The sequence below is a fragment of the Nerophis lumbriciformis genome, linkage group LG36 (genome assembly GCF_033978685.3).
Source record: "Nerophis lumbriciformis linkage group LG36, RoL_Nlum_v2.1, whole genome shotgun sequence".
NCBI lineage: Eukaryota > Metazoa > Chordata > Actinopteri > Syngnathiformes > Syngnathidae > Nerophis > Nerophis lumbriciformis.
In genome coordinates, this window is record NC_084583.2 from 7,460,146 (window position 1) to 7,484,683 (window position 24,538).

General features: G+C 37.7%; 1 protein-coding gene across 1 annotated transcript; it reads left to right on the forward strand.

Moving 5' to 3' along the window:
* Nucleotides 1-3,629: 3,629 nt before the first annotated feature.
* Nucleotides 3,630-21,522, forward strand: slc25a5 (solute carrier family 25 member 5). Its single transcript, XM_061930238.2, has 4 exons — nt 3,630-3,834; nt 15,170-15,656; nt 15,725-15,865; nt 21,167-21,522. The coding sequence occupies exons 1-4, from the start codon at nt 3,724-3,726 to the stop codon at nt 21,322-21,324; spliced, it is 897 nt and encodes a 298-aa protein (XP_061786222.1). The 5' UTR covers nt 3,630-3,723; the 3' UTR covers nt 21,325-21,522.
* Nucleotides 21,523-24,538: the final 3,016 nt, after the last annotated feature.

Sequence of the window (24,538 nt, forward strand, 5' to 3'; positions counted from 1 at the left end):
AACATGTTACTGTGAAATCACAAGAAACATGTTACTGTGAAATCACAAGAAACATGTTACTGGGAAATCACAAGAAACATGTTACTGTGAAATCACAACAAACATGTTACTGGGAAATCAGACACATTCAGTGACTTTTACTGTCCTCCAAATGTTCACAGGCAGTATGAAAGGTGCTCTGAAGTTGACCTATAGTCTTCTGAGGTACTGAATATTATTATCATATTACTGAATATTATCCATCCATCTATTTTCTACCGCTTGTCCTGTTCGGGGTCGCGGGGGGCGCTGGAACCTATCTCAGCTGCATTCGGGCGGAAGGCGGGGTACACCCTGGACAAGTCGCCACCTCATCAAAGGGCCAACACAGATAGACAGACAACATTCACACTCACATTCACACACTTGGGCCAATTTAGTGTTACCAATCAACCTATCCCCAGGTGCATGTCTTTGGAGGTGGGAGGAGCCTATCCCCAGGTGCATATCTTTGGAGGTGGGAGGAGCCTATCCCCAGGTGCATGTCTTCGGAGGTGGGAGGAAGCCGGAGTCGAACCCACGCAGTCACGGAGAGAACATGCAAACTCCACACAGAATGATCCGAGCCTGGGATTGAACTCAGCACTACTCAGGACCTTCGTATTGTGAGGCACATGCACTAACCCCTGTTCCACTGTGCTGCCTCAGTATTATTATATTACTGTATATTATTATTATTTTACTAAATATTATTATTATTATATTTCTGAATATTTTCATTGTTATGTTACTGTATATTATCGTCATTATTAAATTACTATATATTTTCATTACATTACTGTATATTATTATTATATTACTAAATATTATTATTATTATATTTCAGAATATTTGTATTATTATATTACTGTATATTATCATCATTATTAAATTACTCTATATTTTCATTACATTACTGTATATTATTAAATGACTGTGTATTATTATTACTATATTACTGTACATTATTATGCTTTAATACTGTGTAATACTATTATTATATTACTGTACATTATTATTATATTACTGTCTATTATCATTATTATATTACTGTATATTATTATTATATTACTGTCTATTACCATTATTATATTACTGTATATTATTATTATATTACTGTCTATTATTATTATATTACTGTATATTATTATTATATTACTGTCTATTACCATTATTATATTACTGTATATTATTATTATATTACTGTCTATTATCATTATTATTATTATATTACTGTATATTATTATTATATTACTGTCTATTATCATATATTACTGTATATTATTATTATACTGTATATTATTATTATACGGTATATATTATATTACTATATATTATTATTATATTACTGTATATTATTATTATTACTATTATTATACTGTATATTATTATATTACTGTATATTATTAGTGCCAAGCTGTTTATGCATCATGGTAGTCAGAAAACAGTTCATAGGTGTGTACTGGGGCGCACTAGCTCGGTTGGTAGAGTGGCCGTACCAGCAACTTGAGGGTTCCAGGTTCGATCCCCGCTTCCGCCATCTGAGTCACTGCCATTGTGTCCTTGGGCAAGACACTTTACCCACCTGCTCCCAGTGCCACCCACACTGGTTTAAATGCAACTTAGATATTGGGTTTCACTATGTAAAGCGCTTTGAGTCACTAGAGAAAAAGCGCTATATAAATATAATTCACTTCACTTCACTTCACTTCACTACTGTACACATTACAGTTTGTAATGGTGACCCTATTCATATTTGGTCATCATCAAGAATGCCCAAAACATTACATTCCATCCAAATCACAATCTTTATTTATTCCGATTTTAAATTGATTCACAAGTTTCGAGAATGGGTTTTAAAAAATGTACTTTTTTTTTTTTTTCTTACATTTTATTGACATTAAACAACTATTATCGACAATATATATTTTTTCCTTTTTTGTTTACATATTAAATAAATATACTTGTAAAATAAAACCTCTGCCTTGTTTTTGATGAATACTTAGGTCTACTACACTACTGTATTTTAATGTTGTCATTATGGTGGTACTTGATGAATACTTAGGTCTACTACACTACTGTATTTAATGTTGTCATTATGGTGGTACTTAATGAATACTTAGGTCTACTACACTACTGTATTTTAATGTTGGTCATTATGGTGGTACTTAATAATTACTTACGTCTACTACACTACTGTATTTAATGTCGGTCATTATGGTGGTACTTAATGAATACTTAGGTCTACTCCACTACTGTATTTTAATGCTGTCATTATGGTGGTACTTAATGAATACTTAGGTGTACTACACTACTGTATTTTAATGTTGTCATTATGGTGGCACTTAATGAATACTTAGGTCTACTACACTACTGTATTTTAATGTTGGTCATTAAGGTGGTACTTAATGAATACTTAGGTCTACTACACTACTGTATTTTAATGTTGGTCATTATGGTGGTACTTAATGAATACTTAGGTCTACTACACTACTGTATTTTAATGTTGGTCATTATGGTGGTACTTAATGAATACGTAGGTCTACTACACTACTGTATTTAATGTTGTCATTATGGTGGTATTTAATGAATACTTAGGTCTACTACACTACTGTATTTAATGTTGTCATTATGATGGTACTTAATGAATACTTAGGTCTACTACACTACTGTATTTAATGTTGTCATTATGATGGTACTTAATGAATACTTAGGTCTACTACACTACTGTATTTAATGTTGTCATTATGATGGTACTTAATGAATACTTAGGTCTACTACACTACTGTATTTAATGTTGTCATTATGATGGTACTTAATGAATACGTAGGTCTACTACACTACTGTATTTTAATGTTGTCATTATGGTGGTACTTAATGAATACTTAGGTCTACTACACTACTGTATTTAATGTTGTCATTATGATGGTACTTAATGAATACTTAGGTCTACTACACTACTGTATTTTAATGTTGTCATTATGGTGGTACTTAATGAATACTTAGGTCTACTACACTACTGTATTTAATGTTATTATGGTGGTACTTAATGAATACTTGGGTCTACTACACTACTGTATTTTAATGTTATTATGGTGGTACTTAATGAATACTTAGGTCTACTACACTACTGTATTCAATGTTATTATGGTGGTACTTGGAGAGCCAAGTGTTTTCTGAGGTGGTACTTGGTGAAAAAACTGATATAATAATATTCGAGCAGACTCTTTGGAGTGAATAATTGGAGCCAGACGCTTTGGTTTTGTTTTTTACAAAACATTTGTGATTGTTTAGCAATCCAGATCAAAATGTGATCTGTTAAACCAGGAAGGGTGCAACTTAAATTACTTGAGTACACACACCAAAGAGAGAGATTTGAAACATGAAACATAGTAGTCACAATGCATGTTTCGTACGATAGTCCTTCATTCCGCACATAACTTGGCAATAGAATAATAGAATTGGTGTTTAACGACTCTTTTATTGAGCCGATTCATACAAAGCGCAAGAAGGTAAGCCCCGCCCACTTGCCCAGACGCTCCACCAATGAAAACGAAGAACAGAAGTTGGCGTTCCTGCCCTCAGCCTTAAATCCCTTCTCCTCCTCCTCGGACTCGGCCATTGCCACCCGAGCGGCGAACCATCCTGACCGAGCCCCTTTTTGTTTTTTTTTATTTTAATTTGTGAAACCAAGACGTCAGGAGGATGAATGAACAAGCCATTTCTTTCGCCAAGGACTTCCTGGCTGGCGGTATCGCCGCGGCCATCTCCAAGACAGCCGTGGCCCCCATCGAGAGAGTCAAGCTGCTGCTGCAGGTGCGTCAAAACACCTTTTTTAATTCCATTGACTTCTTAATTATTATTAATTAGTTGTCATGTTGTTGTGCTCAAAGCTGCCAAGAGTTCAACTAATGGTGCAGCGCAGGAGTCCTGTTATGTAATACTCTCACCAAATATGTCGACTTTTAACTTTCACTAACTACGTCACGGTTATTTTAACTTCATTTTCACAACGTCACTTATTCTTAAGTTGTGTGTAATATAGTTCTGCGATGTCAAGTAAATGCAACATTGTTACCTCACCAAATGATGATACAGTTATGAAGTCATAAACTAAAGAAACACTATTTTTATTAGTGATTCTCTTACTTTGTTCACCAAGTACCACCTCAGAAAGAGCTTGGCGTTACAAGTACCACCATAATGGCCACAGTAGTGTAGTAGACCTAAGTATTCATTAAGTACCACCATCATGGCCACAGTAGTGTAGTAGACCTAAGTATTCATTAAGTACCAGCATAATAACATTAAATACAGTAGTGTAGTCGACCTAAGTATTCATTAAGTACCACCATCATGGCCACAGTAGTGTAGTAGACCTAAGTATTCATTAAGTACCACCATCATGACCACAGTAGTGTAGTAGACCTAAGTATTCATTAAGTACCATCATAATAACATTAAAATACATAATGTAGTAGACCTAAGTATTCATTAAGTACCACCATGATGACCACAGTAGTGTAGTAGACCTAAGTATTCATTAAGTACCACCATCATGACCACAGTAGTGTAGTAGACCTAAGTATTCATTAAGTACCACCATCATGACCACAGTAGTGTAGTAGACCTAAGTATTCATTAAGTACCACCATAATAACATTAAATACAGTAGTGTAGTAGACCTAAGTATTCATTAAGTACCACCATAATAACATTAAATACGGTAATGTAGTAGACCTAAGTATTCATTAAGTACCACCATAATAACATTAAAATACATAATGTAGTAGACCTAAGTATTCATTAAGTACCACCATGATGACCACAGTAGTGTAGTAGATCTAAGTATTCATTAAGTACCACCATAATGACCACAGTAGTGTAGTATACCTAAGTATTCATTAAGTACCACCATAATGACCACAGTAGTGTAGTATACCTAAGTATTCATTAAGTACCACCATAATGACAACATTAAAATACAGTAGTGTAGTAGACCTAAGTATTCATCAAGTACCACCATAATGACAACATTAAAATACAGTAGTGTAGTAGACCTAAGTATTCATCAAGTACCACCATAATGACAACATTAAAATACAGTAGTGTAGTAGATCTAAGTATTCATTAAGTACCACCATAATGACAACATTAAAATACAGTAGTGTAGTAGACCTAAGTATTCATTAAGTACCACCATAATGACAACATTAAAATATAGTAGTGTAGTAGGCCCAAGTATTCGTTAAGTACCACCATAATGACAACATTAAATCCAGTAGTGTAGTAGACCTAAGTATTCATTAAGTACCACCATAATCACTGACATTAAAATACAGTAGTGTAGTAGGCCTAAGTGTTCATTAAGTACCACCATAATGACAACATTAAATACAGTAGTGTAGTAGACCTAAGTATTCAATAAGTACCACCATAATGACAACATTAAATACAGTAGTGTAGTAGATCTAAGTATTCATTAAGTACCACCATAATCACTAACATTAAAATATAGTAGTGTAGTAGACCTAAGTATTCATTAATTACCACCGTAATGACAACATTAAATCCAGTAGTGTAGTAGACCTAAGTATTCATTAAGTACCACCGTAATCACTGACATTAAAATACAGTAGTGTAGTAGGCCTAAGTATTCATTAAGTACCAGCATAATGACAACATCAAAATACAGTAGTGTAGTAGACCTTAGTATTCATTAATTACCACCATAATTACTATAATAACATTAAAAAACAGTAGTGTAGTAGACCTAAGTATTCACTAAGTACCACCATAATAACATTAAAATACAGTAATGTAGTAGACCTAAGTATTCATTAAGTACCACTATAACATTAAAATACAGTAATGTAGTAGATCGAAGTATTCATTAAGTACCACCATAGTAACATTAAAATACAGTAGTGTAGTAGACCTAAGTATTCATTAAGTACCACTATAATAACATTAAAATACAGTAATGTGGTAGACCTAAGTATTTATTAAGTACCACCATAATGACAACATTAAAATATAGTAGTGCAGTAGGCCTAAGTATTCATTAAGTACCACCATAATGACAACATTAAAATACAGTAGTGTAGTAGACCTAAGTATTCATTAAGTACCACCGTAATGACAACATTAAAATACAGTAGTGTAGTAGACCTTTGTATTAAAAAAACTTTGTAATTATGAAAAATGTAGAAAATTGTCAAATGTGTTGAGTGAAACCACTAATGGTAACATAAGCTAGCAGGTAGTGCTCTAGTAATATTTTTTGCTTTGCAAACAGCACCTTCAAATAATGAATCAAATACAATTAATTGCACAAACAATATTTAATTTAGTGATTCTTTGGCATACCACTAGATGGCGCCCACATACCACAGTTTAATAAATGACAGAAGCACTCTACTGCTTTTTAAAGACCTACTTCTAAAACGCTAATCCAAGATTTTCTCTATGACAGGAATGCTTTGCTGTTTTTTGAAGGACCTAAAGACAAAATGTTAGTCAAAGACTTAAAAATAAACAAGATCCTTAATACGTATGCGTTACAGAACACAGAAGTGGGCAGAACTGTAAGGGGGAGCACAGCAGAGGAAGGAATCCTATCACGTGTTAGATTAGATTAGAACACACCAGACTGAATAAGACATTGCACCTTATCAACAAGCACCCAACAGAATGATGTGACAGGTGCAATGAAATAGAGTCAGTGGAACATGCAATCAGTCATCGTGGGAAATATAGTAGAGAAAGGAGAAAACGAAGAGAGGAAGCTAGAAGACATGGACAGACGGAGGTTACTCTCAAAGGGGTAAGCATTTTAGTGAAGTTTCTAGAGCTGCAGCTATCGAATATTTTAGTAATTGAGTATTCTATTGAATATCCCGATCGATTAATCGAATAATCAAATAAATCATATTTTTGCATAATTAAGGTTTAATTATACATGTTAAGATGTGCCCTCAATTATTGTGTTTGGCCTAATTGTATTTTATTTACTATATGCCTGTTTTCTTTATTGAAGGCTGACACACACAGCTGTTTTCTTTATTGAAGGCTGACACACACAGCTGAAATGCCCCCGTGGTTCATTGTGCCAATTTTATGTGTGCTAATAAAAACAGGTGCGCTCACAGCCCTATGTGCTGTGTGATGTGACCGCATAAGCAAAGTTCTTGTCTCTCCTGCGTTTTTGATGATTATTACACAGTGCCGTTTAAAAGTCGGTTTCTCCACGCAAATCCGCTGAGCTGTTCTCAACCTGCCAACAATACATACACAATATAAATTTTAAATTTTAAGAATGCAATACAGTTCATCGCATTCATTGCATACAAAATAGTAATGAATGTTCATTTTGCCATCATAACATGTCTGAGATGAAAACACAAATATATACAATTAGTTCAAAATTAGTATTCCCTGAGAAAGTTAACATAAAAATATATTCTTAGTATCAAAAATAAAACAATAAGAACAGTTTTCATTATATCAAACATAAAAAGTGGATTAGGTAGTGCCTTTATGTACCAATGATTGTCACACACACACACGAGGTGTGGCGAAATTATTCTCTGCATTTGACCCATCACCCATGATCACCCCCTGGGAGGTGAGGGGAGCAGTGAGCAGCGGCGGTGGCCGCGCTCGGGAATCATTTTTGGTGATTTAACCCCCAATTCCAACCCTTCATGCTGAGTGTCAAGCAGGGAGGTAATGGGTCCCATTTTTATAGTCTTTGGTATGACTCGGACGGGCTTTGAACTCACAGGGCATACACTCTAACCACTACTGCATTTGAAATGTGCAACTTCATATTCGGAACCAATATGGCTGGCAGGAACTTGGCACACAAGTGCTACCACTGTGAACAAGGACTTGGAACTCTTACATTCTACAGAGACTAGCAGCATGTGGCTGCATGACTTGAATAACCCGAATAACTTTGCACGACTACTTTCGCGTGGTTGCTTGTGAAAGGCTAATTGAACACGACAGCTCGGATAGCGTTGTTAGTTTTCAACATCTTTTGGCAGCATTTGATGACTTGGCGGGAGTGAGAGAACACATCCTGGTTAGCATGATGAATAACATGTATTTTACATTTGATAATAGATGACTTACGTCGCCTTTGGAGCTTCCTCGACTGGTGCTGCCCAATACTGGTTCTTTACATGTTGGAGATGTCTCAAAACTTCATCAGGAGTCCCGACAAAACCCAAAAATGGCAGAAAATGTATTTTTTCTGAAAACTTTTTTTCGCTAAAATGTTGTAAGGGGGGACCCTTACACAAAAATAAAAAAAACTGTCTTTCTTCAGCAGCACAATACTGGTCCTTTTTAGATGTAGGAAATGTCTCAAAACTTCATCAGGAGTCCCGACAAAACCCGAAAATGGCAGAAATTTTTTTTTTTTCGAAAACTCTTTTTCGATAAAATGTCGTAAGGGGGGAGGGACCCATACACACAAACAAAACTGTCTTTCTTCAACTGCCCAAAACTGGTCCTTTACATCAGTGTTTTTCAACCACTGTGCCGCGGCCGTGAGATACAGTCTGGTGTGCCGTGGGAGATTATCTAATTTCACCTATTTGGGTTAAAAATATTTTTTGCAAACCAGTAATTCTAGTCTGCAAATGATGTGTTGTTGTTGAGTGTCAGTGCTGTCTAGAGTTCGGCAGAGTAACCGTGTAATATTCTTCCATACCAGTAGGTGGCAGCAGGTAGCTAATTGCTTTGTAGATGTCGGAAACAGCGGGAGGCAGGGTGCAGGTAAAAAGGTGTCTAATGCTTAAACCAAAAATAAACAAAAGGTGAGTGCCCCTAAGAAAAGGCATTGAAGCTTAGGGAAGGCTATGCAGAACTAAACTAAAACTGAACTGGCTACAAAGTAAACAAAAACTGAATGCTGGACGACAGCAAAGACTTACTGTGGAGCAAAGACGGCGTCCACAAAGTACACCCGAACATGACATGACAATCAACAATGTCCCCACAAAGAAGGATAAAAACCACTAAAATCATCGGGAAACATCGCTCAAAGGAAGACACGAAACTGCTATAGGAAAATACCAAAAAAGAGAAAAAGCCATTAAAATAGGAGTGCAAAACAAGAACTAAAACACTACACACAGGAAAACAGCAAAAAATTCCAAATAAGTCAGGGTGTGATGTGACATTACACCTACTTTGAGATAAGAGCTATATTGATGAATGCTTGGTTATGCTTTAAAGTCATACCCAACAATTGTGACGACGACTTTTTACTGTCAACTGAGTTTCGTTTTTTAATGATGTCTGCTGGTGGTGTGCTGCCCAATACTGGTCCTTTACATGTAGGAGATGTCACAAAACGTCACCAGGAGTCCCGACAAAACCCAAAAATGGCAGAAAATGTATTTTTTTTGAAAACTTTTTTTCGCTAAAATGTTGTAAGGGGGGACACTTACACAAAAATTAGAGAAACTGTCTTGCTTCAACTGCCCAATGCTGGTCCTTTTATATGTTGGAGATGTCTCAAAACTTCTTTAGGAGTCCCGACAAAAAGCGAAAATGGAAGAAAATTTATTTTTTTCGAAAACTCTTTTTTGCTAAAATGTCGTAAGGGGGGACCCATACACACACAAAAAAATGTTTTTCTTCAACTGCCCAATACTGGTCCTTTACATGTAGGAAATGTCTCAAAACTTCATCAGGAGTCCCGAAAAAACCTAAACATGGCAGAAAATGCATATTTTTTAACACATTTTGTTTGCTAAAATGTTGTAAGGGGGGGACCCTTACACAAAAATTTCAAAAACGGTTTTGCTTTAATTGCCCAATACTGGTCCTTTACATGTTGGAGATGTCTCAAAACTTCATCAGGAGTCCCAACAAAACCAAAAATGGCAGAAAATTAATTTTTTTCGAAAACTTTTTTTTGCTAAAATGTTGTAAAGGGGGACCTTTACACAAAAAATTCAAAAACTGTTTTGCTTCAACTGCCCAATACTGGTCCTTTACATGTAGGAGATGTCACAAAACGTCACCAGGAGTCCCGACAAAACCCAAAAATGGCAGAAAATGTATTTTTTTTGAAAACTTTTTTTCGCTAAAATGTTGTAAGGGGGGACACTTACACAAAAATTAGAGAAACTGTCTTGCTTCAACTGCCCAATACTGGTCCTTTTATATGTTGGAGATGTCTCAAAACTTCTTTAGGAGTCCCGACAAAAAGCGAAAATGGAAGAAAATTTATTTTTTTCGAAAACTCTTTTTTGCTAAAATGTCGTAAGGGGGGACCCATACACACACAAAAAAATGTTTTTCTTCAACTGCCCAATACTGGTCCTTTACATGTAGGAAATGTCTCAAAACTTCATCAGGAGTCCCGAAAAAACCTAAACATGGCAGAAAATGCATATTTTTTAACACATTTTGTTTGCTAAAATGTTGTAAGGGGGGGACCCTTACACAAAAATTTCAAAAACGGTTTTGCTTTAATTGCCCAATACTGGTCCTTTACATGTTGGAGATGTCTCAAAACTTCATCAGGAGTCCCAACAAAACCAAAAATGGCAGAAAATTAATTTTTTTCGAAAACTTTTTTTTGCTAAAATGTTGTAAAGGGGGACCTTTACACAAAAAATTCAAAAACTGTTTTGCTTCAACTGCCCAATACTGGTCCTTTACATGTAGGAGATGTCACAAAACGTCACCAGGAGTCCCGACAAAACCCAAAAATGGCAGAAAATGTATTTTTTTTGAAAACTTTTTTTCGCTAAAATGTCGTAAGGGGGGACACTTACACAAAAATGAAAGAAACTGTCTCGCTTTAACTGCCCAATACTGGTCCTTTACATGTTGGAGATGTCTCAAAACTTCATCAGGAGTCCCAATAAAACCCGAAAATGGCAGAAAATGTATTTTTTCCGAAAACTTTTTTCCGCTAAAATGTCGTAATGGGGTAGGGACCCTTACACAAGAATTAAAAAAAACTGTTTTGCTTTAATTGCCCAATACTGGTCCTTTACATGTTGGAGATGTCTCCAAACTTTATCAGGAGTCCTGACAAAACCATAAAATGTCAGAAAATTTATTTTTTTCGAAAACTTTTTTTTTTGCTAAAATGTCGCAAGGGGGGACCCTTACCCAAAAATGTAAAAAACTGTCATGCTTCAACTGCCCAATACTGGTCCTTTATATGTTGGAGATGTCTCAAAACTTCTTTAGGAGTCCCGACAAAAAGCGAAAATGGAAGAACATTTATTTTTTTTGAAAACTTTTTTTCGCTAAAATGTCGTTAGGGGGGACTCTTACACAAAAATGTAAAAAACTGTCATGCTTCAACTGCCTAATACTGGTTCTTCAGATGAAGTAGATGTCTCAAAACTTCATCAGGAGTCCCGACAAAACCCAAAAATGGCAGAAAATGTATTTTATTCGAAAACTTTTTTTTGCTACAGCATCGAACTTGTGCTATTGTGGTATGCCAGCTCCACTTTGCAATGTTTGCATACGACTGCGTTTTCCTTCCATTTTAGTGTGAAGTGTTCCCACACTTTAGACAACTTTTGTGGCTTCTAAATTCCCTCGATTTGCTATGGCTCTTGTCCACTGCTTTCTGCGGGCCTGCCGTTGAGAGTTATGTCTGCGAAAAAGTTTTCTAAACTCAAGCGTATTTAAAAGAGCGGCGTTGTGCAGTGCAGAGGGCGTATGATCTGTGACGTAAACACGCTGTGCAACACCTAAACAGTCCGTGCGAAACGTGAGCTTTGACTACTGTTTACGAGACGAGGCAAAATGCCGTACAAAAAAACTTGACGACGCCTCGAGGCAGCAAAGATTCCTCGAATATACACTATATTGCCAAAAGTATTTGGCCACCTGCCTTTACTCACATATGAACTTGAAGTGCCATCCCATGGAATTGTCCAAAATGTTTTGGTATCCTGGAGCATTCAAAGTTCCTTTCACTGGAACTAAGGGGCCAAGCCCAACTCTTGAAAAACAACCCCACACCATAATTCCTCCTCCACAATGCAGTCTGAAATGTAGCGTTCTCCTGGCAACCTCCAAACCCAGACTGGTCCATCAGATTGCCAGATGGAAAAGCGTGATTCATCAGTCCAGAGAAGGCGTCTCCACTGCTCTAGAGTCCAGTGGCAACATGCTTTACACCACTGCATCCCACGCTTTGCATTGGACTTGGTGATGTATGGCTTAGATGCAGCTGCACGGCCATGGAAACCCATTCCATGAAGCTCTCTGCGTACTGTACGTGGGCTAATTGGAAGGTCACATGAAGTTTGGAGCTCTGTAGCAACTGACTATGCAGAAAGTCTTTGCACTATGCTGACCCCTCTGTCAGTTTACGTGGCCTACCACTTGGTGGCTGACTTGCTGTTGTTCCCCAAACTCTTCACTTTTCTTATAATAAAGTTGACTTAGGAATATTTAGGAGCGAGGAAATTTCACAACTGGATTTGTTGCACAGGTGGCATCCCATTCTTTCACAAATGTTTGTAGAAATAGTCTCCATGCCTATGTGCTTGATTTTATACACCGGGCCAAGTGATTAGGACACCTGATTGTCATCATTTGGATGGGTGGCCAAATTCTTTTGGCAATATAGTGTATTTTGTAATCAAATTACTTTAGTTACTCGAGGAATTGTTTCAGCGCTAGAAGTTTCTACAAGAGACGGGTTTATGGAATAGAATTTATGTATACATGTATGTATGTATGTATGTATGTATGTATGTGGGAGGGAGAAGGAAGCCAACCGTTTCACACTCCAATACAGTAGGTGGCAGTAATGCACCTTTAACATTGAGTGCCCCGCCATTAAAGAAAAAGCAGTAGCAGCGTCTACTTAGGCCTACCTAGGCTACTGTATTTTAATGTTGTCATTAAGCTGGTAGTTTGAGAACTATTACTTTATATGACAGGAGCCATGCGTTGTGTTCAAGGAACTAGTGCAAAACATGCTGGACAGACATAAAAACAGCTTTAGTCAAAGATCCTCATTAACAGTGATTCTCAAACTGTGGTACAGAGGCTCCATCTAGTGGTACGCCAAAGAATCACTTTGTGAAAGTACAGTGTTTTATGTTCCTATTTTCAAACACAGTGTTACTGTTCAAATTGTGTGTAATGTTACAGTGGCCAAACATATTAAATAAACGTCCTGTCTTGTTTTTAATGACTACTTAGGCCTACCTAGGCTACTGTATTTTAATGTTGGTCATTAAGCTGGTAGTTTGAGAACCATTACTTTGTATGACAGGAGCCATGCGTTGTGTTCAAGGAACTAGTGCAAAACATGCTAAAGTCAAAGATCCTCTAAATGACAAGAGGGACTGCTGTTTTTAAAGACGTGTTGCGAAAACGCTAGTCAAAGATCTCCTATATGACTGGAGTGCTCCGCTGTTTCTAAGGGCCAAACTTAAAATGCTACACACAGATCCTCTAAATGACGAGAGTGACTGCTGTTCTTAAAGAAGTGTTGCAAAAACTCTGTTCAAAGACCTTCTAAATGACAGTATTATTATGGACAGACTTCAAAATAACTTTAGTCAAAGATCCTCTATAACAGTGATTCTCAAACTGTGGTACACAGGCTCCATCTAGTGGTACGCCAAAGAATCCCTTGATGAAAGTACAGTGTTTTATGTTCCTATTTTCAAACAGTGTTACTGTTCAAATTGTGTGTAATGTTACAGTGTCCAAATATATTCAATAAATGTCCTGCCTTGTTTTTAATGACTACTTAGGCCTACTAGACTACTGTATTTTAATGTTGGTCATTAAGCTGGTAGTTTGAGAACCATTACTTTGTATGACAGGAGCCATGTGTTGTGTTCAAGGAACTAGTGCAAAACATGCTAAAGTCAAAGATCCTCTAAATGACAAGAGGGACTGCTGTTTTTAAAGACGTGTTGCGAAAACGCTAGTCAAAGATCTCCTATATGACTGGAGTGCTCCGCTGTTTCTAAGGACCAAACTTAAAATGCTACACAAAGATCCTCTAAATGACGAGAGTGACTGCTGTTCTTAAAGGAGTGTTGCAAAAACTCTGTTCAAAGACCTTCTAAATGACAGTATTATTATGGACAGACTTCAAAATAACTTTAGTCAAAGATCCTCTATAACAGTGATTCTCAAACTGTGGTACACAGGCTCCATCTAGTGTTACGCCAAAGAATCACTTGATGAAAGTACAGTGTTTTATGTTCCTATATTCAAACACAGTGTTACTGTTCAAACTGTGTGTAATGTTAGGGTCCAAATATATTAAATAAACGTCCTGTCTTGTTTTTAATGACTACTGTATTTTAATGTTGGTCATTAAGCTGGTAGTTTGAGAACCATTACTTGATATGACAGGAGCCATGCGTTGTGTTCAAGGAACTAGTGCAAAACATGCTAAAGTCAAAGATCCTCTAAATGACAAGAGGGACTGCTGTTTTTAAAGACGTGTTGCGAAAACGCCAGTCAAAGATCTCCTATGTGACTGGAGTGCTCCGCTGTTTCTAAGTACCAAACTTAAAATGCTACACAAAGATCCTTTACATGACGGGAGGAACTGCTGTTCTTAAAGAAGTGTTGCAAAAACTCTGTTCAAAGACCTTCTAAATTACAGTACTATTATGGACTGATTTAAAAAAAAATTGGGCCAAAGATCCTCTATAACAGTGATTCTCTGGCTCCATCTAGTGGTACGCCAAAGAATCACTTGATGAAAGTACAGTGTTTTACGTTCCTATATTCAAACAGTGTTACTGTTCAAACTGTGTGTAATGTTACAGTGTCCAAATATATTAAATAAATGTCCTGTCTTGTTTTTAATGACTACTTAGGCCTACCTAGGCTACTGTATTTTATTGTTGGTCATTACTTTGTATGACCCTAACCCTAACCCTATCGTTGTGTTCAAGGAACTAGTGCAAAACATGCTATAGTCAAAGATCCTCTATATGGGGGATCTGCTGCAAAAACGTGAGTTGAACTAAAGTCCCTGATGTCACCCATGGTCAGGATCTGGTCCTCAGAGGGTCAAAGTCCGTGGCGCGTTGTAGTGATGGATGAAGTCTCACAGAGGCCGCACCGTGCAGAGTCTTGACGCAGTCTGACGCTCACTCTGCTGTGTCCTCAGGTCCAACACGCCAGCAAGCAGATCTCGGTGGACAAGCAGTACAAGGGCATCATCGACTGCGTGGTCCGCATCCCCAAGGAGCAAGGCTTCCTGGCCTTCTGGAGAGGCAACCTGGCCAACGTCATCCGCTACTTCCCCACTCAGGCCCTCAACTTCGCCTTCAAGGACAAATACAAGAAGATCTTCCTGGACGGCGTGGACAAGCGCAAGCAGTTCTGGAGGTACTTCGCCGGAAACCTGGCCTCCGGCGGGGCGGCGGGCGCCACGTCGCTGTGCTTCGTCTACCCCCTGGACTTCGCCAGGACGCGTCTGGCCGCCGATGTGGGCAAATCCGGAGGCGGGCGCGAGTTCAAAGGTCTGGGGGACTGCTTGGTGAAAATCTCCAAGTCGGACGGCATCAAGGGTCTGTACCAGGGCTTCAGCGTCTCAGTGCAGGGCATTATCATCTACAGGGCCGCCTACTTTGGCGTCTACGACACCGCCAAGGGTGAGACGTGGTCCGGGCTCCTTCCCGCTTCTTCTCCACACCTTCTGACCGTTGTCTTTCCTTGGCAGGCATGCTTCCCGACCCCAAGAACACGCACATTTTCGTCAGCTGGATGATCGCTCAGTCTGTGACCGCCGTGGCCGGCCTGGTGTCCTACCCCTTCGACACCGTCCGTCGTCGTATGATGATGCAGTCTGGACGCAAAGGAGGTAATCGCCCATTTTGTCTCATCTGTACATAGGAGCGATGACCTCGTCAAAGTTTCTGGCCTCCGGCTCCGATGTTTTAGCCTTGGATCCGATACGATTTTGAGGTTTAAGCCGATACTTCGACAATAGATTATAAAACTGCAAATGTTTAATAGCAAGTAACTCAAGTAAACATAATAATTAATGATGTGATTGGCCACCGATCGGTATTTTATGAAAAAGTACGTGATCGACATTAATTTACCGATTAATACATTTTATTGCTGATCACATACGCCGATCCCAGACACTATTTTTATAAGCTATTTCCACAAAATTTTAGGAAAACATTTTTTTTTCACAACGGCTGATCAAACAAAACACAAGTCATTGTCATGGGCTAGCTCTCCAATCAACTAAACAGATTCAATAACTCCACGGTGACGTTTTGGTGAATTTACTGAGGGATTTTTGAACCTGAAACAACACAAAAAAAATGCCGTTGCAAGTTAATAATGCTAACAAAAACACTTGTAAACGTGTAAGCATATTGGCTAATGCTAATGACGCTAGCTTCATTACATTACAATAGCACGTAACAAATATGCATGAAAACACTCCTACAGACATCACAAATAGGACGCTTTAGTGCAGGGGTCCCCAAAATACAGCCCGCGGGCCGGATATATTTATTTATTTATTTTTTAATTGTTATTTTTTTAAATCTGTCCTTTCTAATCCATTTTCTGCCGCTTGTTACTCTCGGTGTCGCCTAGCCACTCAGGCAAATCATATTGTCTAAAAATGCATTTTCCCATCCATAACATGACATCGTCACGCGCTTTTTCAGTCAATTAGTGCGCAAGGAATATATATATATATATATATATATATATATATATATATATATATATATAAAATGAATGTTAGAACGCAAAATTTATTAAATGTCGTCAAAAAGTATGTTGTTTCAACATTGTATTTGTGTTGTAGAATATTGGTTGGGAAATGACCAAATTTCATTGGTCAAATCAACGTCACAACCTGACATTGATTAAACGTTGTCAAAGAGCATGTTGTTTCAACGTTGTAGTTTGTGTTGTAGAATATTGGTTGGGAAACAACCAAAATTTAACGGTCAAATCAATATCACAACCTGACATTGATTAAACGTCATCCAAAGCATGTTGTTTCAACGTTGTTTGTGTGGTAGAATATTGGTTGAGAAATGACCAAATTTCAATGGTCAAATTGACATCAAAACCTGACAATGATTAAACATCAAGTATGTTGTATGTGTGTGGTAGAATATTAGTTGGGAAATGACCAAATCGTCAGAACCCAAAATTGATTAAACGTTGTCAAAAAGCATGTTGTTTCAACGTTGTTTGTGTGGTAGAATATTGGTTGGTAAATGAGCTAAATTCAATGGTCAAATCAACATCAGAACCTGACTTTGATTAAATATCAGCAAGTATGTTGTATTTGTCTGGTAGAATATTAGTTGGGAAATGACCAAATTTCAATGGTCAAATCGTCAGAACCCAAAATGTATTAAATGTCGTCAAAAAGTATGTTGTTTCAACATTGTATTTGTGTTGTAGAATATTGGTTGGGAAATGACCAAATTTCAATGGTCAAATCAACGTCAGAACCTGGCATTGATTAAACGTTGTCAAAAAGTATGTTGTTTCAACATTGTATTTTTGTTGGTAAATGGCCGAATTTCAACGGTCAAATCAACGTCACAACCTGACATTGATTAAACGTCATCCAAAGCATGTTGTTTCAACGTTGTTTATGTGGTAGAATATTGGTTGAGAAATGACTAAATTGCAATGGTCAAATCGTCAGAACCCAAAATTGATTAAACATCAGCAAGTATGTTGTATTTGTGTGGTAGAATATTAGTTGGGAAATGACCAAAATTCAATGATCAAATCAACATCAGAACCCGACATTGATTAAACATTGTCAAAAAAACATGTGGATTCAACGTTGTATTTGTGTTGTAGAATATTGGTCGAGAAATGACCAAATTTCAATGGTCAAATCGTCAGAACCCAACATTGATTAAACGTCGTCAAAAAGCATGTTGTTTCAACGTTGTTTGTGTGGTAGAATATTGGTTGAGAAATGACCAAATTTCAACGGTCAAATCAACATCAGAACCTGACGTTGATTAAACATCAGCAAGTATGTTGTATTTGTGTGGTAGAATATTGGTTGGGAAATGACCAAATTTCAATGGTCAAATCGTCAGAACCCAAAATTGATTAAACATCAGCAAGTATGTTGTATTTGTGTGGTAGAATATTAGTTGGGAAATTACCAAAATTCAATGATCAAATCAACATCAGAACCCGACATTGATTAAACATTGTCAAAAAAACATGTGGATTCAACGTTGTATTTGTGTTGTAGAATATTGGTCGAGAAATGACCAAATTTCAATGGTCAAATCGTCAGAACCCAACATTGATTAAACGTCGTCAAAAAGCATGTTGTTTCAACGTTGTTTGTGTGGTAGAATATTGGTTGAGAAATGACCAAATTTCAACAGTCAAATCAACATCAGAACCTGACGTTGATTAAACATCAGCAAGTATGTTGTATTTGTGTGGTAGAATATTGGTTGGGAAATGACCAAATTTCAATGGTCAAATCAACGTCACAACCTGACATTGATTAAACGTTGTCAAAAAGTATGTTGTTTCAACGTTGTATTTTTGTTGGTAAATGGCTGAATTTCAACGGTCAAATCAACATCAGAACCTGACATTGATTAAACATCAGCAAGTATGTTGTATTTGTGTGGTAGAATATTGGTTGGGAAATGACCAAATTTCAATGGTCAAATCGTCATAGCCCAACATTGATTAAACGTCGTCAAAGAGCATGTTGTTTCAACGTTGTATTTGTGTTGTAGAATGTTGGTTGGGAAATGACCAAATTTCAATGGTCAAATCAACATTAGAACCTGACATTGATTAAACGTCAGCAAGTATGTTGTATTTGTGTTGTAGAATATTAGTTGGGAAATGACCATATTTCAATGTTAAATCAACGTCAGAACCCAAAATTGATTAAACGTCGTCAAAAAGCATGTTGTTTCAACGTTATGGACCTAATTTAACTAGTTCTCAACGTTGTTTCAATGTCTGGTGCCTGCTGGGTCGGTTTCTTTGGACACATATTGAGCTAGCAACATTTAGTATAAATGCTAAAAAACAAAAAAAACGTTAAAAAGCAGACAAAGTAGCTAACTGTGAGGAGAGCGGAGATCCATCAGCCTGCCCACAATAGATGTGCTGCCGGGCACAAAAATGGCACCAGAAGGTGGCTGAAACGTTGGCACACCAAAGTGTGTTTTTAATCGGGCGCTGGTTCGTAGATCAAGATACCAAACTTTGTCATTGATAGTCACTAACTATGTGTTGGTAACTAAGCATGGTACTGCTATTGTCTTTGTCATTGATAGTCACTAACTATGTGTTGGTAACTAAGCATGGTACTGCTGTTGTCTTTGTCATTGATAGTCACTAACTATGTGTTGGTAACTAAGCATGGTACTGCTGTTGTCTTTGTCATTAAAGGGGAACATTATCACAATTTCAGAAGGGTTAAAACCATTAAAAATCAGTTCCCAGTGGCTTATTTTATTTTTCGAAGTTTTTTTCAAAATGTTACCCCTCGCGCAATATCCCTAAAAAAGCTTCAAAGTGCCTGATTTTAACCATTGTTATATACACCCGTCCATTTTCCTGTGACGTCACATAGTGAAGCCAATACAAACAAACATGGCGGATAGAACAGCAAGCTATAGCGACATTAGCTCGGATTCAGACTCGGATTTCAGCGGCTTAAGCGATTCAACAGATTACGCATGTATTGAAACGGATGGTTGTAGTGTGGAGGCAGGTAGCGAAAACGAAATTGAAGAAGAAACTGAAGCTATTGAGCCATATCGGTTTGAACCGTATGCAAGCAAAACCGACGAAAACGACACGACAGTCAGCGACACGGGAGAAAGCGAGGACGAATTCGGCGATCGCCTTCTAACCAACGATTGGTATGTGTTTGTTTGACATTAAAGGAAACTAACAACTATGAACTAGGTTTACAGCATATGAAATACATTTGGCAACAACATGCACTTTGAGAGTGCAGACAGCCCATTTCAGGCGCGCTAAGAACATATATTTTTCCACGATTTCAGCACTCAGGTTAACCATACCTAAATAGACACAAAATACTGCATTACACAAGACTACCCGAATGTACTCGAATGATTGAAAAAAATTAATGTTTTTAAGCTAAATTATTGGTAAACACAGTTTATGTATAATAATTTATGTAAAACCGCGAGTAATGAATAAAGTTTTCATCAATTAATATATTCTGTAGACATACCCTCATCCGCTCTCTTTTCCTGAAAGCTGATCGGTCCAGTTTTGGAGTTGATGTCAGCAGGCCAGGGAAGCTAGGGTATTTATCGTTGGAAATGCATCTGCTTTGAGTGTCGCAGGATATCCACACATTCTTGCCATCTCTGTCATAGCATAGCTTTCGTCGGTAAAGTGTGCGGAACAAACGACTGACCATTTCGTCGGCTTTCCCCACACCCTCGTATTTTTAACAAATTTCGTCCAATTTCTTGCCACTTTCGCATCTTTGGGCCACTGGTGCAACTTGAATCCGTCCCTGTTCGTGTTGTTACACCCTCCGACAACACACCGACGAAAGTGAGAAAATGGCGGATTGCTTCCTGATGTGACGTCACAACGTGACGTCATCGCTCCGAGAGCGAATAATAGAAAGGCGTTTAATTCGCCAAAATTCACCCATTTAGAGTTCGAAAATCGGTTAAAAAAAATATATGGTCTTTTTTCTGCAACATCAAGGTATATATTGACGCTTACATAGGTCTGGTGATAATGTTCCCCTTTAATAGTCACTAACTATGTGTTGGTAACTAAGCATGGTACTGCTGTTGTCTTTGTCATTGATAGTCACTAACTATGTGTTGGTAACTAAGCATGGTACTGCTGTTGTCTTTGTCATTGATAGTCACTAACTATGTGTTGGTAACTAAGCATGGTACTGCTGTTGTCTTTGTCATTGATAGTCACTAACTATGTGTTGGTAACTAAGCATGGTACTGCTGTTGTCTTTGTCATTGATAGTCACTAACTATGTGTTGGTAACTAAGCATGGTACTGCTGTTGTCTGGCTGGAAAGTCTAGAAGGAAGTGTGTGAAAGTACCCTCTGCCAAGGTGGCTTCTAACGCGGGCTTCTCCTCCTCCTCCTCCTCCTCCTAGCCGACATCATGTACAGTGGCACCCTGGACTGCTGGAGGAAGATCACCCGCGACGAGGGCTCCAAGGCTTTCTTCAAGGGGGCGTGGTCTAACGTGCTGCGAGGCATGGGCGGGGCCTTCGTGCTGGTGCTGTACGACGAGCTGAAGAAAGTTCTGTAACGTGTCACATGTTGCTACATTCAGACGGACTGAAACGCTACACATCTATTTATCGGGACCAACTAGTATTGGGCTACTAGTTGTATCAGGTCGGCACTCTTTGTTGTTGTTGTTGTTTTGTTTTGGGCCACGTCAGAACGTCGTTCCCTTAATGCCAGAAAACAGAGAAAGAGAAATAAACCTCCATCATGGTCTTGAGTCTGACCTTTTTCTGCACCTTTGGCACCCTCTAGTGGCAAACAGCAGAAGTGGCGCACCAGGTTGTCTTAGGGGGTGAGCCAAAGTCAGCGTGTCTTAGGGGGTGAGCCAAAGTCAATGGTGTGTCATCCAAGCTGCCTTCACACGTTCACATTTAGCGGCGTCATGATTAACGCGTTGCAGGCTTTCTAATTCCACTCTGATCTCCTGCCAGACTAATGCGGCCTCCAGACTTTCACCTAGGGCTGTGTGACTTTCAAACGGCACTAGAACACACACCTAACACTATTTGCTCTCGCAGCAGGGCCGGCCCCTGGCATAAACAAGCTATGCGGTTGCTATGGTTACTCCCACTGGGGGATGGAGGTTAATTTGTGTCTATTACACAAGCTTTTTTTGACACTGAATTTTGTGAACGGAATTTTTTTTGCATCACATTATGCTGACTATTTCACTGAAAAAAAATGTGTTGGCAAAATGGGAGTGTTTGAAAATTCAGTGTTTAAAGGCCTACTGAAATGCGATTTTCTTATTTAAACGGGGATAGCAGGTCCATTCTATGTGTCATACTTGATCATTTCGCGATATTACCATATTTTTGCTGAAAGAATTTAGTAGAGAACATCGACGATAAAGTTTGCAACTTTTGGTCGCTGATAAAAAAGCCTTGCCTCTACCGGAAGTAGCAGACGAGTAGCGTGACATCACAGGTTGTGGAGCTCCTCACATCTGCACATTGTTTACAATCATGGCCACCAGCAGCGAGAGCGATTCGGACCGAGAAAGCGACGATTTCCTCATTAATTTGAGCAAGGATGAAAGATTCGTGGATGAGGAAAGTGAGAGTGAAGGACTAGAGGGCAGTGGGAGCGATTCAGATAGAGAAGATGCTGTGAGAGGCTAGTGGAACCTGATATTCAGCTGGGAATGACTAAAACAGTAAATAAACACAAGACATATATACAGGTAAAAGCCAGTAAATTAGAATATTTTGAAAAACTTGATTTATTTCAGTAATTGCATTCAAAAGGTGTAACTTGTACATTATATTTATTCATTGCACACAGACTGATGCATTCAAATGTTTATTTCATTTAATTTTGATGATTTGAAGTGGCAACAAATGAAAATCCAAAATTCCGTGTGTCACAAAATTAGAATATTACTTAAGGCTAATACAAAAAAGGGATTTTTAGAAATGTTGGCCAACTGAAAAGTATGAAAATGAAAAATATGAGCATGTACAATACTCAATACTTGGTTGGAGCTCCTTTTGCCTCAATTACTGCGTTAATGCGGCGTGGCATGGAGTCGATGAGTTTCTGGCACTGCTCAGGTGTTATGAGAGCCCAGGTTGCTCTGATAGTGGCCTTCAACTCTTCTGTGTTTTTGGGTCTGGCATTCTGCATCTTCCTTTTCACAATACCCCACAGATATTCTATGGGGCTAAGGTCAGGGGAGTTGGCGGGCCAATTTAGAACAGAAATACCATGGTCCGTAAACCAGGCACGGGTAGATTTTTCGCTGTGTGCAGGCGCCAAGTCCTGTTGGAACTTGAAATCTCCATCTCCATAGAGCAGGTCAGCAGCAGGAAGCATGAAGTGCTCTAAAACTTGCTGGTAGACGGCTGCGTTGACCCTGGATCTCAGGAAACAGAGTGGACCGACACCAGCAGATGACATGGCACCCCAAACCATCACCCAACCATGCAAATTTTGCATTTCCTTTGGAAATCGAGGTCCCAGAGTCTGGAGGAAGACAGGAGAGGCACAGGATCCACGTTGCCTGAAGTCTAGTGTAAAGTTTCCACCATCAGTGATGGATATTTCGCGCTAAATTTAAAATTGCACTTTAGTAAGCTAACCCGGCCGTATTGGCATGTGTTGCAATGTTAAGATTTCATCATTGATATATAAACTATCAGACTGCGTGGTCGGTAGTAGTGGGTTTCGGTAGGCCTTTAAAGATTGTGTTTAATAATTCAGTGTTTAAAAGTTCAGTGTTTAAAAATTCAATGTTTAAAAATTTGGTGTTTATAAATTCAGTGTTTAAAAATGCGGTGTTTAAAGGTTTATTGTAAAAAAAAAAAAATTCAGTGTTTAAATTTTTATACACTGAATTTTTAGTGTATAAAAGTCTGGTGTTTAAAATTTTGGTGTTTAAAAGTTCCGTGTATAAAAATGAAGTGTTTAAAGATTTAGTGTTTAATAATTCAGTGTTTAATAATGCGGTGTTTAAAGGTTTATTGTAAAACGATTCAGTGTTTAAAAATTCAGTGTTTAAAAATTCAGTGTTTAAAAAGTCAGTGTTTAAAAATTGAGTGTATAAAAATGTAGTGTATAAAAGTCTGGTGTTTAAAAATTCCATCCATAGTGTTTAAAAATTCAGTGTTTAAAAATTCAGTGTTTAAAAAATGAGTGTGTAAAACTGCAGTGTTTGAAGATTTAGTGTGTAAAAACTCAGTGTGTATAAGTTCGATGCATAAAAATGCGGTGTATAAAAATGAAGTGTGTAAAGATTTAGTGTTTAATAATTCATTGTTTAAAAGTTCAATGTTTAAAAAGTTGGTGTTTAAAAATTCAGTGTTTAAAAATGCGGTGTTTAAAGGTTTATTGTATAAAAAAAAAGTCAGTGTTTAAAAGTTCAGTGTTTAAAAATTGAGTGTATAAAAATGTAGTGTATAAAAGTCCGGTGTTTAAAAATTCCATCCATGGTGTTTAAAAATTCAGTGTTTAAAAATTCAGTGTTTAAAAATGTAGTGTTTGAAAAATCAGTGTGTAAAAATGCAGTGTTTGAAGATTTAGTGTGTAGAAATTCAGTGTGTATAAGTTCGATGCATAAAAATGCGGTGTATAAAAATGAAGTGTTTAAAGATTTAGTGTTTAATAATTCAGTGTTTAAAAGTTCAATGTTTAAAAAGTTGGTGTTTAAAAATTCAGTGTTTAAAAATGCGGTGTTTAAAGGTTAATTGTAAAAAAAAAAAGTCAGTGTTTAAAAATTGTGTGTATAAAAATGT